The sequence below is a fragment of the Heloderma suspectum genome, chromosome 13 (assembly GCF_057233095.1).
Source record: "Heloderma suspectum isolate Gila_16-S chromosome 13, 16-S_ref, whole genome shotgun sequence".
In the NCBI taxonomy this organism is placed as follows: Eukaryota; Metazoa; Chordata; class Lepidosauria; order Squamata; family Helodermatidae; genus Heloderma; species Heloderma suspectum.
This window is the reverse complement of record NC_139470.1, coordinates 9,515,457-9,528,000: the sequence shown is the minus strand read 5'-3', so window position 1 is coordinate 9,528,000 and position 12,544 is coordinate 9,515,457. Positions and strand designations below refer to the sequence as shown.

Genomic DNA, 12,544 nt, shown 5'->3' with positions numbered 1-12,544 from the left:
TGGAATTCTGAATAAGAATGAGAAACTATTCAAGAAGCCACACTCATTCTCTCTTTACCCAGGGTAAAAAATCAGGAGTATCTTCAGAGGAGGCAATGAAATGACTTTTGAGGATAATTCAGACTTAATTGTGTGCTTCAGAGGGCATTGGTATAGCCTCTGCTAAGTTGTGTTGAATGTGTAAGTACTATTCAACCATCATTATGAATGGCTTAGGTATGAAGATACCCATGCTGGTCCAACAGATAAAAATCTAAAAAGTAACCATAGCACAATCATTTTTGTTAGGACCAATTTAAATGTGACCAGGTAGCAACCAATCTTATTTATTTAGTAAAACTACTTATATTCCACTTGATATCCCAAGATCTCTAAGCAGTTTATATTTAAGATTTTAAAAACCCGATGTAAAAACAATATAAAATAATAAAGACATTAAACATGTTACAGAAACAGTAAAACAGAGCAATGCAATTATAAGTCAGGGAAAGCTTGCGTAGAATCATAGAATCATAGAACAGTAGGGTTGGAAGGGGCCTACAAGACCATCAAGCCCCTGCTCAATGCAGGAATCCAAGTCAGAGCATCCTGGACAGATGGCTGAGTAAACACATGCATGTTCAAGAGTATCTTCAAGTTTCAGCCTCGTGGACCACAGGTGGGCAAGCATTCCAGAGGGGCAGTGCCACTACCAAAAAGGTCCGTTTATGTGTCATTACTTGACGATGCACTGTTGGCCATGGAACGACCAAGAAGGCCTCCTCAGAAGATCTCAAGAGTCGATTTGGTGTACATAGGGGAAGATGGTCAGCTAGGTATCCTGGTCCCGAGTAGCTTAGGGCTTTGAATGTCAGCTACAAAACCTTGACCACAGCTTGGTAGCTAATAGGCAGCCAGGACAGTTCTTTTAATGCAGTGTAATATGTGTATAGCTGTTTGCTCCAATGAACATCCCAGTGGCTGCATTCTGCACTAACTGCAGATTCCGAACCAGGCACGAGGGCAGCCCCAGATAGAGCATATTACAGTAGTCTAATCATGAGGTTACCAGTGCATGGATCACCGTGGTGAGGCTATCTTAATCTTTTGAGTTTGTCAGAAGTCTTCTTCAGGCTAAATCAGCCTTCCTCAACCTGGTGCTCTCCAGATGTTTTGGATTTTGACTCCCAGATTCCTTGACCATTGGTCATGCTGGCTGGGGCTAATGGAAGTTGAAGTCCAAAAATTCTGGAGGGCACCAGGTTGGGGAAGGATGGGCTAGATGTTAAGCAACAGAAAAAGGAGGAGGAATATGTCTTTGAAGATGGTTTGGAAGCTGCAGGTCGTGCAAATTGCAGCATCCAGATTGATAACTGGGACTAGAAGGTCCACACATATAAGACCGACTCTGGCCTGCTTGCATTGGCTGCCTATATGCTTCCGAGTTCAATTCAAGGTGCAGGTTTTAACCTATAAAGCCCTAAATGGTTTGGGACTGCAATACTTGAAGGCACGCCTCTTCTGAAATGGATCTACACATACACTACGTTCAGCATCTAAGGTCCTCCTCCATGTGCCTCCTCCAAGGGAAGCTCGGAAGGTGGCAATGAGGGAGGAGGCCTTCTCAGTGGTGGCCCCCCATCTGTGGAAGGAACCCCCTGATGTGGTCCGTCTGGAGCCAACAGTGTTATCTTTTCGGCACCAGGTTAAGACCTATCTCTTTTCCCAGGCATTTGGCAGCACGTAATGAGTTTTAATCGGTCCTGGATGTGTCTTTAGTTATGACTGACTGTTCAAAATTGTGTTTATTTATTCATTCATTACATTTCATTTCATTTCTGTATTTCCCAATAGCCAAAGCTCTCTGGTTGTTATATGTTGTTTGTGTATATTGTCTGTGTGCTTTTATGTACATGGCTTTAAAACTTTTTTATTTCCTATTTTATGTTTTCACTTCTGTAAACTGCCCAGAGAGCTTCAGCTATGGGGCAGTATAGAAATGTAATAAATAAATAAATAAATAAATAAATAAATAAGTAAAGTTGCTAGGAACACTGAAAAAGCCTCAAACAATCATTTGTAAAAGGTAGAGGAGGAAACATGCTCACCCATCTCCAGCAGCCAAATTCAATAGGTACAGCTATTCCCAGCATGGGCAGGATCATGTTGTACCTGCCTGCCAAGCAACAGTTAAAGAATGTCTGTCAACAGCAACAGTCTGTCGGGGGGTGGGGGTGGAAAAAGAGGTGGTGACTCTACATCAGCACTAACCTGGTTGAATACACAGGGATTTAAACCCAGACTTTTAAGAGAAAAGCCCTCAAAGCCCTGGGCCTGGATGGACAAATCTCTCAATTTCTCCCATATTCAATCTTAAAAAAAATATTAAATCTCAAGTTCTTTCCATCCAGAATATGAAGGCATTTGGGGATTTGGGGGTATTCTTATCAAAAACAAATGGAAACAAAATCCTTACCCATCCCTCTGGTTTAGTGTGATATCCCAGTTGACAACCCAGAGTTTGTGACCGAACAGTAAACCATGGTTTGAAGTGAGTGTGCAAGCCATGGCTCGTGCCCACAATGGTTTTGTGTGATGTCTGAATTGACAATGTCTAGTTGCTTTTCCTCCAGAGGCCATTGTACTTGGAGACTGGAGTACTGAACAAATGGAAAAGGAAAACAAAGAAGCAACTCTAAACCATGGTTTGTATGCATGTATGTAAGCTCAGACCATGGTTTGGCTTCTAAACTTTGGTTAGTAGAAAACTATAATTTGATGTCAATGTTGGTATTGAAGCTGCATGTTATATCCAGAATGTTTTAAGCCTTTCCAGTTGGCTGAAAATGGTGTGCCTTGTTTTTAAGGAAGCAGAGATCTTGAACACTGCCATTCTCACTGGGAAGACAGTAGCCATCCCTGTCAAGGTGATCTCTGTAGAGGACGATGGAACTGTCACCGATCTTCTAGAATCTGTGGAGTGCAGGTCCTCTGACGAAGATGTGATTAAGGTAAGGTTTTATATTGTAGAGTTTTGCAAATAAATCTGCCCAGGTTTCTAGCCTATAACACATTCCACTCTCCCATGTGTCAAGGTATTGATGCATTAGGGATGAGATGACACATCGCTTCCCTCCATGACTTTTCTGGGGCAGGATGCAAACCTGGATGTTAATCCTTATTACCAAAGTGGTGCTGGTTTATTTATTTATTTATTTATTTATTTACAATATTTATACACTGCTCCATATCTAGAATAGATTTTGGAGCAGTGAACACAAGAAATAAAACAATAAACAAATAAAAAGATTAAAACACTGCATTAATATTATACTTGTTTAAAAACACAATACCAATAGAAACCGTGACTGGTCAATTAAAGAATGCCTCCTGGAACAGGGCTGTTTTCAGGAGGTGGTGGAAACAGCACAGTGCTGGTGCCTGCCTTACATCCAGAGGCAGGGAATTCCAAAGAAAGGGGGCCACCACATTGAAGGCTCTTCTCCTGGTGGACTCCAATTGGGCCATAGGTCCATGCAGAACCAGCAGGAGAATGCCCTCTGATGACCTCAGTGACCGAGCAGGTTGAGAGGGGAGAAGGTGCTCTCTCAGGTATCCTGGTCCCAAGTTGTTTAGGGCTGTGTACACTAGTACTAACATCTTAAACCTGGCCCGGTAGCAAATAGCCAGTGCAGTTCCCTCAGCAAAGGAGTTACATGCTGGAAAGGGGCAGCTCCCGACAACAACTGAGCTGCAGCATTCTGCACTAGATCCTGCTTCTGGATCAGCCTCAAGGGCAGCCCTACGTAGAGTGCATTGCAGCAATCCAGTCTTGAAGTTACTAGTGCCTGTACCACTGTGACCAAGCAATCGCTGTCCAGGATTGGTTGTAGTCAGCAAACCAGCTGAAGCTGGTCAAGGCACTCCAAGACACCATGGCCACTTGGGCTTCCAGTGACAATGATGGATTTAGGAGTACCCCCAGACTATGGACATGATCTTTGAGAGGGAGTGCAACCCCATCCAGAACAAGCAATGAGCCTATCTCCTGGACCTGGGAACCACTCACCCACAGGACTTCTGTGTTGCCAGGATTCAGCTTCAATTCATTGGCCCTCATCCAGCTCATTACTGAGTTCGGGCACTGGTCCAGGACTTGCACAGCCTCTCTTGATTCAGATGTCACAGGGGGATAGAGCAGTGTGTCATCAGCATGATGGCACTTGGCTCCAAATCTCCCAGTGACCACTCCCAGCAGCTTCATATAGATGTTAAATAACATTGGGGCCAAGATGGTACCCTGCAGCACCCCATACCTCAACTGCCAAGGGGCCGAGGAAAGATCACCTAATGTTACTCTCTGCAATTGGCCCCACAGGTAGGACCAGAACCACTGTAGCCCAATGCCTCTGATACCCATCCCATGGAGTCAATCCAGGAGGATGTCATGGTCAATGGTATCAAAAGCCAATGACAGATTGAGCAGAATTAACATAGTTGCACTCTCCCTGTCCCTCTCTCAATAAAGGTCATCCAACAGGGCGACCATAGCTGATTCAGTCTTGTAACCAGGACAAAACCCAGATTGAAAAGGGTATAGATAGGAATGGGCAGATCACTTATCCCGTTCCAGCTGGAGGAGGTCCGCAGTGGAGGAGGCGATCCATCCCTCCCACCAGAATCCATCCAGGCCAGCTCTGCTCAGTGGTGTTCCTGTGGAGCCGGCCACCAGCTCTGCAGCGCTGGCGATACAGCCAGCCGCCATTGCTGTGCCATATTGCTGTGCTACGTCTGGATGCAAATGGTGTCCGCTATGCCATTTGTGTCCCTGTTTTCACATGATAGGTTAAGCAAATTATATTTACATAGATATTCGCGTAGCCTATCGCGTGAAAAAACAGGGACGCAAATGGCGTAGTGGACGCCATTTGCGTCTGGACTTAGCACAGCGATACGGCATGGCAATGGCAGCCAGCCGTCTTGCCAGCGCTGCGGAGCTGGCAGCTGGCTCCACAGGATCACCGTGTGGAGGAGCCGGCCTGGACAGTTCCCGGAGGGGTGCAGAGGTGAGTGCTCCATTCTGCCACGGACCCCAATGGGGCCGGATTCTTGGAATACGGCCTCACTGGGGTCCGTGGTGGAATTCTCCAGCATCCCTAGGTATAGGTAATTAATATCCTCCAAGAGTGCCTGCAGTTGTTCGCCACAACCATCTCCAGAACCTTCCCTAAAAAGGGGTATTTGCAACTGGGCGGTGGTTGTCTAATACCATTGGGTCCAGAGTGGGCTTCTTCAGGAGTGAGCTTTCTAAGGCACTTTGGACTGAAGAAAATCTAGAGAGTGTCTTGTCTGCTTCCAGCCTTTCTGCTGATACTCCTACCCACTGCAGTTCATCTTCTTGCCAGAGAAATGATAAAGGAGAATGTCTTTGCCATAGCTAGAGTCTGTCTCTGTCTCTGTCAGTCTGTCTCTTGTCTGTCTGTCTCTGCCACTGTCTCTCTGTCTCTGTCCCTCTGTCTCCCTGTCTTTGTCTCTCTGCCACTCTGTCTCTCTCAGAAATGTCTCTCTCTTTTTAAGGGAAGTCTTGTTCTCACTAGTGTCACCATCTTGGGCTCAATTGATCCTCCTTCCCACTTGGAGGTGAGGCTTCTTCAGACAGCCAGTCTATCAATGGCAAGTAGTCATGGTGGCTATATGCACCATCAAGGAGCCACAAGGCTCCTTGCTGTGTTTGCTGCAACCCAGACAGACATGGCTGCCTCTGGCAGTCAGGACCAGCCAATATTTCTTAGCCTGAACTACCTCAGAGGGTTGTTGTGAAGACAAAATGAGACAACCCCATGTATCTTGGCCTGCCTGAATTCCTTGGAATGAAGGTGGGATTTATTTTATTTTTTAAAATGTAGTTATTGTAGCTGAATCATATGCACAGAAGAGTTTGCGTGTCACTCTGGGCACCAGCCAAGCTGAGAACATTTCGTGGTGGCAACCATGGGAACATACGGTGCCTTCTACTGAGTCAGGCTATTGGTTCATCTAGTGAAGGAGTGTTTATTCTGATGACCAACAGGCAATTCTCTAGGGGCTTGGACAAGGGTCTTTCCCATTCTTTCTACCTGACATCCTTCGGGATTGAACTGGGACCCTTCAGCATAGAAAACCCATGCTCTGCCACCGAGCTGCAGCCCTTCCCTGTTAAACTGACCCAAAGAACTGTTCTGAAGAGTGTTTCAGCCTCCTTTTTGGACCTTCGGCTCACATTCATCCCCACCGTTTGCATACTAATCCTTCTGTGCATAAGTTGAGCTTGGGTGGCTTTGAAAAAATCTTGCGCGCTACATAAAATTCATTGCAGGGTTTCCATTTAGCTTAACCATTACAGATCCAGCCAACATGCTGGCAATATCTGATTAAACACGCCTCACTCTATGTCTTAATCCAGGTGGCTTTATAAATCTGCCACTGATTTGGAAAATGGATTTACTTAATGTAGGTTTAAGGAAAGGGAGGAGGAGGAGGAGGAGAAAAAAGGGTGGGGAGACCACAGAGACTATGCCAGGTCCTTTTGTTGCATTCCTGATTAACTTGTCTTTTATTTCTTGGAACTGGAAAATGTAGAGTAAGGACTCTCAGACCTGTCAATCTGTGTTTCACTGAGATTGTCGGGGGTGGGGGTGGTAGGGTAAGATCATTCTGTCCTGCTTCCACATGAGCTTGCAATTTATTTATTTATTTTTAATCTGTACTATGGTTCATACTTTTCTGGTTGGCATTTTTCTTATGTATGCATTTGTGTGTGTTTTGTTCAAGGTATACATCCCCCACCCCCCGCCCCATGACTTTATATTGCTGAAATGCTGGTTTGTGCACACTGTTCTGATTCTGAAATACATACATTTGGTGTGCACGTTCTCCTAAGATACACATTTTGGTGTGCATTTTCCCCTGAGATGTGCTACATCAGATCACTCACAGAACTGCAGATTCCAGAATGCAACTCTGGCTTGGCATGCTGAAAGCTCATGAATTGGGAAAATCCATTAAAGAAAAAATAACAAAAACATCAATAGAGTGAATTTCTCACCCATCCTTCAGAAGGAGAAAGCAAGAGAGCATGTTTTTGTAGTTTTTTTTTTTCATTTATTTAGGGCACAATCCAGTATGTTTAACCAGTGTACTGTATGTGTGGAATTGTGCATGACAGGTTTTGTGAGAATGGAGGGGAAAAAGATTTGTGTTGGGAGGGGGGACTGGATCACCATTTTGTCCCACCTCTTCCCATTTTCACTTCCCCACTGGTGAATTAACTGCAGTCAACTTTCACACATGGAAGGAAGGGTTGAAGAAACTGGGAGTGTTTAACCAAGAAATGAGAAGACTGGCAGGGAGGAGGGAAAGACATGATCAAGCTATTCAAAGAGCTGAAGGGTTGTCACATAGAAGAAGTTCAGGGTTTGTTCTCTGCTGCTCCCAGAGGGCAGGTCTAGATCTAATAGCCTTAACTTACAGGAGGATCTATTTTGGTTGAACATTAGGAGAAATGTCTTGGTGGTGAGGTCAAATGGACAATGGAACTCACCTCACTTGAGTTCTTCAAGCAGAAGTTGGACAGTTATTTGTGAAGGATGTTCTAGCCTTGGATTCCCCATATCAAGCAGGGTAGGGAGTTAAGAACACAAGAACGTATGAAGAGCCATGCTGGATCAAACCAAAGGCCTATCTAGTCCAGGAATCTGTTCTCACAGTGGTCAACTGGATGCCTGTGGGAAACCCACAAGGAGGACATGAGCATAACAGCACCCTCCCATTTGGGTGTATCCCCAGCAACTGCCTCTGATACTGGAGGTAATAGGTAGCCATCCTGACTAGTAGCATGTGATAGTTATTTGTAGTAAATCAACAGCCCGACAATGGGCTGGAACCAGCAAACTATTCTTCAGCAGCAGGTTACAGGGTTATAGTTTGTATCATCTTCCTAGGCCAAGGGTAGGCATCCAGGCACCTTCCATATGCTTGGACTACAACTCGCATCATCTCCAGCCACCATGCTTGATGGTCAAGGACAGTGGGAGCTGTAGTTCAAACCTTCTGAAGGGCACATGGTTGCTTACCACTCTCATAGGGGCTTCAGAGTTTCCAGTTGCTTAACTCCCTTCCAGGGGAGGGAAAAAGAACATAAGAAGAGCCATGCTGGATCAAATCAATGGCCTATCTAGTCTAGAATTCTGTTCCCACACTGGCCAACCAGATGCCTGTGGGAATCCTGCCATCAGGACACAATTGCAGTAGCACCCACCCAGGCATGTTCCCCAGCAACATGTCTACCTAGGCATACTGCCTCCAGTACTGGAGGTAATCTATATCCATCACAATAGCCTTCTCCTCCATGAGTTTGTCTAATCCACATCAAAAGCCATCCAAGCTGGTGGCTATCACCACATCTTGAGGTCGAGAATTCCATCGTTTAATGGTGTGCTGTGGGTTTGACAAAGATCCTTCCATCCCTATGGGCCTATGACACTGGCAGCCAGGTTCCTGTTCCTGTATGGCGATGTCAGGGTTGGATTGGAGCCCATAGAGCCCCAAAGCAGTTCTGATTCTGAGGAAGAGATAGAAACCGTGGGAGAGGAACCCATGCGCTGTTCCGAGTCCCTCCCTGCTCACATTCCTGAGAGTGGTAGCAATCCTGGCAGGCAGAGGGAGGGACAACTGGAGCTTCAGGATACTAGGCACCAGCATAGGGACAAGTGGGAGATGGAGGGCACCGAGAGGAGGCACTCAGCCCACTTGGCATGACGTCAACAGCTGTGCCCTGATGCCTCACAGGAAAGGGGTGGGCTTTTGCCTCCTAGCCCTTCAGTTCAGAGGTTTCCCGCCTTTACCCTCCAAATGGAGATCAACTGATTCACTAAGGCTAGAAACCCCAAGTAGGCAGCTCTCTGAAGTTTCCCTCATTAGGCTCCTGCAATTAGCACCTGTAAGCATCATTAGCTTGAATGGAAATAAAGCCTTGGAAAAGACCCCTATCGTCTGCGTGTTGATTCTGGCTACTTGAGGATTTCAGAAGGCAGCAAGGGTGCTCCTGACAGGCACAGACCCTGCAGGCTACTGGAATATGTCTCTGAAGGGCCTGGCTGTCATCAGCAGCAGGCAGTGGCAGCATGCATATCTGGGAAGATCCATTAAGAGCACATGGAGAGGTAGTCAAAGACCAGGACATACAGCAGCAGTTACCCAAGGCAGAGGCCTCATTCTCCCCGGGGTCTCTGACATAATGTCTGAGCTATACTACTTCAGAGGGCTCACATGATTGAATGCCCCACCACACAAAAACAAATCCCCTGCAGATGGACTACTGGCTTATCAGGGAGAAGGCTAGGCCAGAATCCCCGAGAAGCTAGTTTTCTATGAGGAGGCATCTACCTCTTATTTTGTATAAAAGGTAAAAAGTAAAGGTAAAGGTGTCCCCAACCAGTCATGTCCGACTCTAGGGTGTGGTGCTCATCTCCATTTCTAAGCCGAAGAGCCAGCGCTGTCGGAAGACGCTTCCGTGGTCATGTGGCTGGCATGACTGAACACCGAGGTGCACGGAACGCTGTTACCTTTCCCGCCGAGGCGGTACCTATTTATCTACTTGCAATTTCTTGCTTTCGAACTGCTAGGTTAGCAGGAGCTGGGACTGAAGACGGGAGCTCACTCGGTCACGCAGCACTCGGGTCTCGAACTGCTGTCCTGCCGACCTTCCGCTCTGCAGTTCAGCGTCTTAACCGCTAAGCCACCGCGGCATTCAATTACATAACTCTGCACTTGCTGCGGTACAGCCCAGGCAGTGCAAGGGAGAATTAGGCCACAATCAGAAACAGCAGTGTTCAGGACCAGGGACAGCTCCCAGCAGCCAATGATGTTCTTCAACAAGGTGCTGGCCCACTCCCCATGCAGAACAGAGCAAAAAGGGCAGTGCTGTAGCTTGGATCCCTGCACTCCCATGTGGTTCGGTAGCCTTTTGGTGTTCCTTTTGGCATCGTAGGAAAGCATTCACCAAGAGGCTTTTGGTATTTGTCCTATTGACTGATCAGGTTCAGTTCAGACCTCTGGCAAGAGTGATGTGTCCATTCCCCAGCAGACCACTTGGTAGGGAGGAAGAGAGTGGAGGGAGAGAGAGTGAAACATAGGGAAGGGGTGGCAGAAAGACTGAGAGAGGGAAGAGGTGGCAGAAAGAGTGAGAGAGGAAAGGGAGTGGCAGAGAGAGTGAGCCAGGGAAAAGGTAGCAGACAGAGAGAGGGGGGAGGGTGGCAGAAAGAATGAGAGAGGAAAGGTGTGGAAGAAAGAGTGAGAGAGGGAAGGGGTGGCAGGAAGACTGAGAGTGGGAAGGGGTGGCAGGAAGAGTGAGATAGGGAAGTGGTGGCAGGAAGACTGAGAGAGGGGAGGGGTGGCAGGAAGACTGAGAGTGGGAAGGGGTGACAGGAAGACTAGAGTGAGCGTAGGGAACGGGTGGCAGGAAGAGTGAGAGAGGGAAGGGGTGGCAGGAAGAGTGAGAGAGGGAAGGGGTGGCCTGCACACTGATGGCTTCAACCCCACCCATCACTGGCATGTGGGCTTCAATGGACTAGCCCCAAGGGAACATGGTCCTCTACATAAAAATGCCCTCCATCCCTGGTATAGATTCCAGGTTCTAGCCCCAGAGGTTCCTGATATAAGCAAAAAACACATTCCTTTCAGGAGGCAGGAACTACATCCCAATCTTTTCAATTCCAAACACAAGATATGACCTTGTTTAGTCACTTGTCCATAATCCTGATGGTTCAGCCTTGCTCTTTACTGCAGTCAAGCTGGCAATGTCATCAGCTAATGGGCATGTCTGTGCTAAAATAGGTTTTGCTGCTTGGGAACAAAGTCAAGGCAGCAGAGTCTCCAAGGGCAAAAGGCATGCTTTCCAGATGGGCTTGAACCCATCACCCTTCTGTTTAGAGATTAACCTCTGCTAATATATGTGGGGTTCGTGCCTTGCTAGGTCTTTGCAGAAAATTCCATCTCCGTGTGTGCAGAGGGGCAGAGAGCAGTGACAGCAAACAGGGATGGTGAGAACAGTGCTTCACATCTCATTAATGGCCTGGCTGAAATGTTTATGTCCAAGTCCCAGGAAGGTAATAGCCATTTGCGTGGCACAGCAAATTGGGGGAAGCTGTTCTAATGACCTGTTTTGCAAAGCTGTCAACCAGTCAGGATCTCTTGATGTCTTAAATAATTGGGGGTTTCTGGCTGTTGATGCTGGTTTTAAGCTCTTTAAGATGCTAGATGGTGTCGGTGAGAGCCAATTAGTGATCCTGGGTAAAAGAGGGTCATTTTTTATCTCAGTTTGCAGCACAGCACACAGAGGGTGGACACCTTCATTCTCTCAGAGAAGGGATAGGATGGGGGACAAATCCATCCTCTGAGCAAAAGAGGAATCCAGAATGTTTTTTTTTTCCCCATGGAAAGGGGTTTAATAGCACCTTCGGGAAAATGACACAAAGGGAAGGGGAATTTAACCATTTTCCCACCACCATTTCCCCACCCCCCCATGGAATTGTCCACTTCTCTGAAGCTGCTATTTTCCCCATTTGGAAATGTATGTATCTCCAGCGCCATGGACCTGAACTGATTTTCTCTCCACTCCACCCGACAGCTGCTATTTTCTACAATGTAAACAGACAGGAGAGCCAATCAGGGAAAGCTGTTATCTAGTTTGGCCTTTAGAAGAATCCTATTTGGCTGAAACTTCTGACAGCCCTACTTACAGCACAGTCTTCACCCAACTTCTATATTCTAAAAGTCCTCACATTCTCAGCTCACTGCTGTGACTTGTAAAGGACCGTCTGCCACCTTTTCTTCAAAGGGGGCATTATTTATAACACTTAGTGTTGCTGACTCCAAGCCATCCTGGCGGTGCAGCCATAAGAGTATGCTTCATAAATGTGCTGTGAAGTGCCACAATATGTCAGACGGAGTACTGACAACTCTACCTAAATTTAGGATTGCTCTTCCACACAGATGGGGTGCAATATAGCCACCGGGTTCCAAAATGTTTGTTTGTCTTCTTTGGGACTGCTGGAGCATCTTCTTATCCGGTAAGGCCCAGATAACGATAGCCAAAAGTGCGTAAGCTACAGGGTGCTTTGGAACTCAAACTGGGAACTCTGATAGTGGATATGCATATACCTTACTCCATGTGCCACAAAGTCATTTCGAAAAATAGTGTCGTGCTGAAAATTCCCCCCATATTTTTTTTTCACCGCTCTCATTCAATGTGATAGAAAGAAATTGCCTTCAACATGAAATTCAAAGGAGAGGAATATTGTGGAGGAATTCTCATGGGTTGGGTTCAGTGTTCTTGTGCTTACCTTATTATGAGGTGGCTGAGAAGTGTATGCAACTTACTCTCCTGTCTCTCATTGTACAATCATCCATCCAGTAGCCTGTAGCCTCCTTGACTGCCCACACATCAATTAAAGCTCAGGGCATGACATAAGCAGGTAATCTCTCCCATAGGCCTCCTCAGATCAGGAAGTGCAGGCAGCCTGGGAGG

The 12,544-nt window shown here is 46.6% G+C and overlaps 1 protein-coding gene across 1 annotated transcript in view; it reads left to right on the top strand.

The window, feature by feature from the left end:
* Nucleotides 1-12,544, top strand: part of TMEM132D (transmembrane protein 132D) — a 376,683-nt gene that overhangs the window by 293,071 nt on the left and 71,068 nt on the right. Inside the window, exon 5 of the mRNA XM_084819261.1 lies at nucleotides 2,847-2,990. Within this exon, the coding sequence (XP_084675387.1) occupies nucleotides 2,847-2,990 (144 nt within the window). The remainder of the gene's footprint in view (nucleotides 1-2,846; nucleotides 2,991-12,544) is intronic.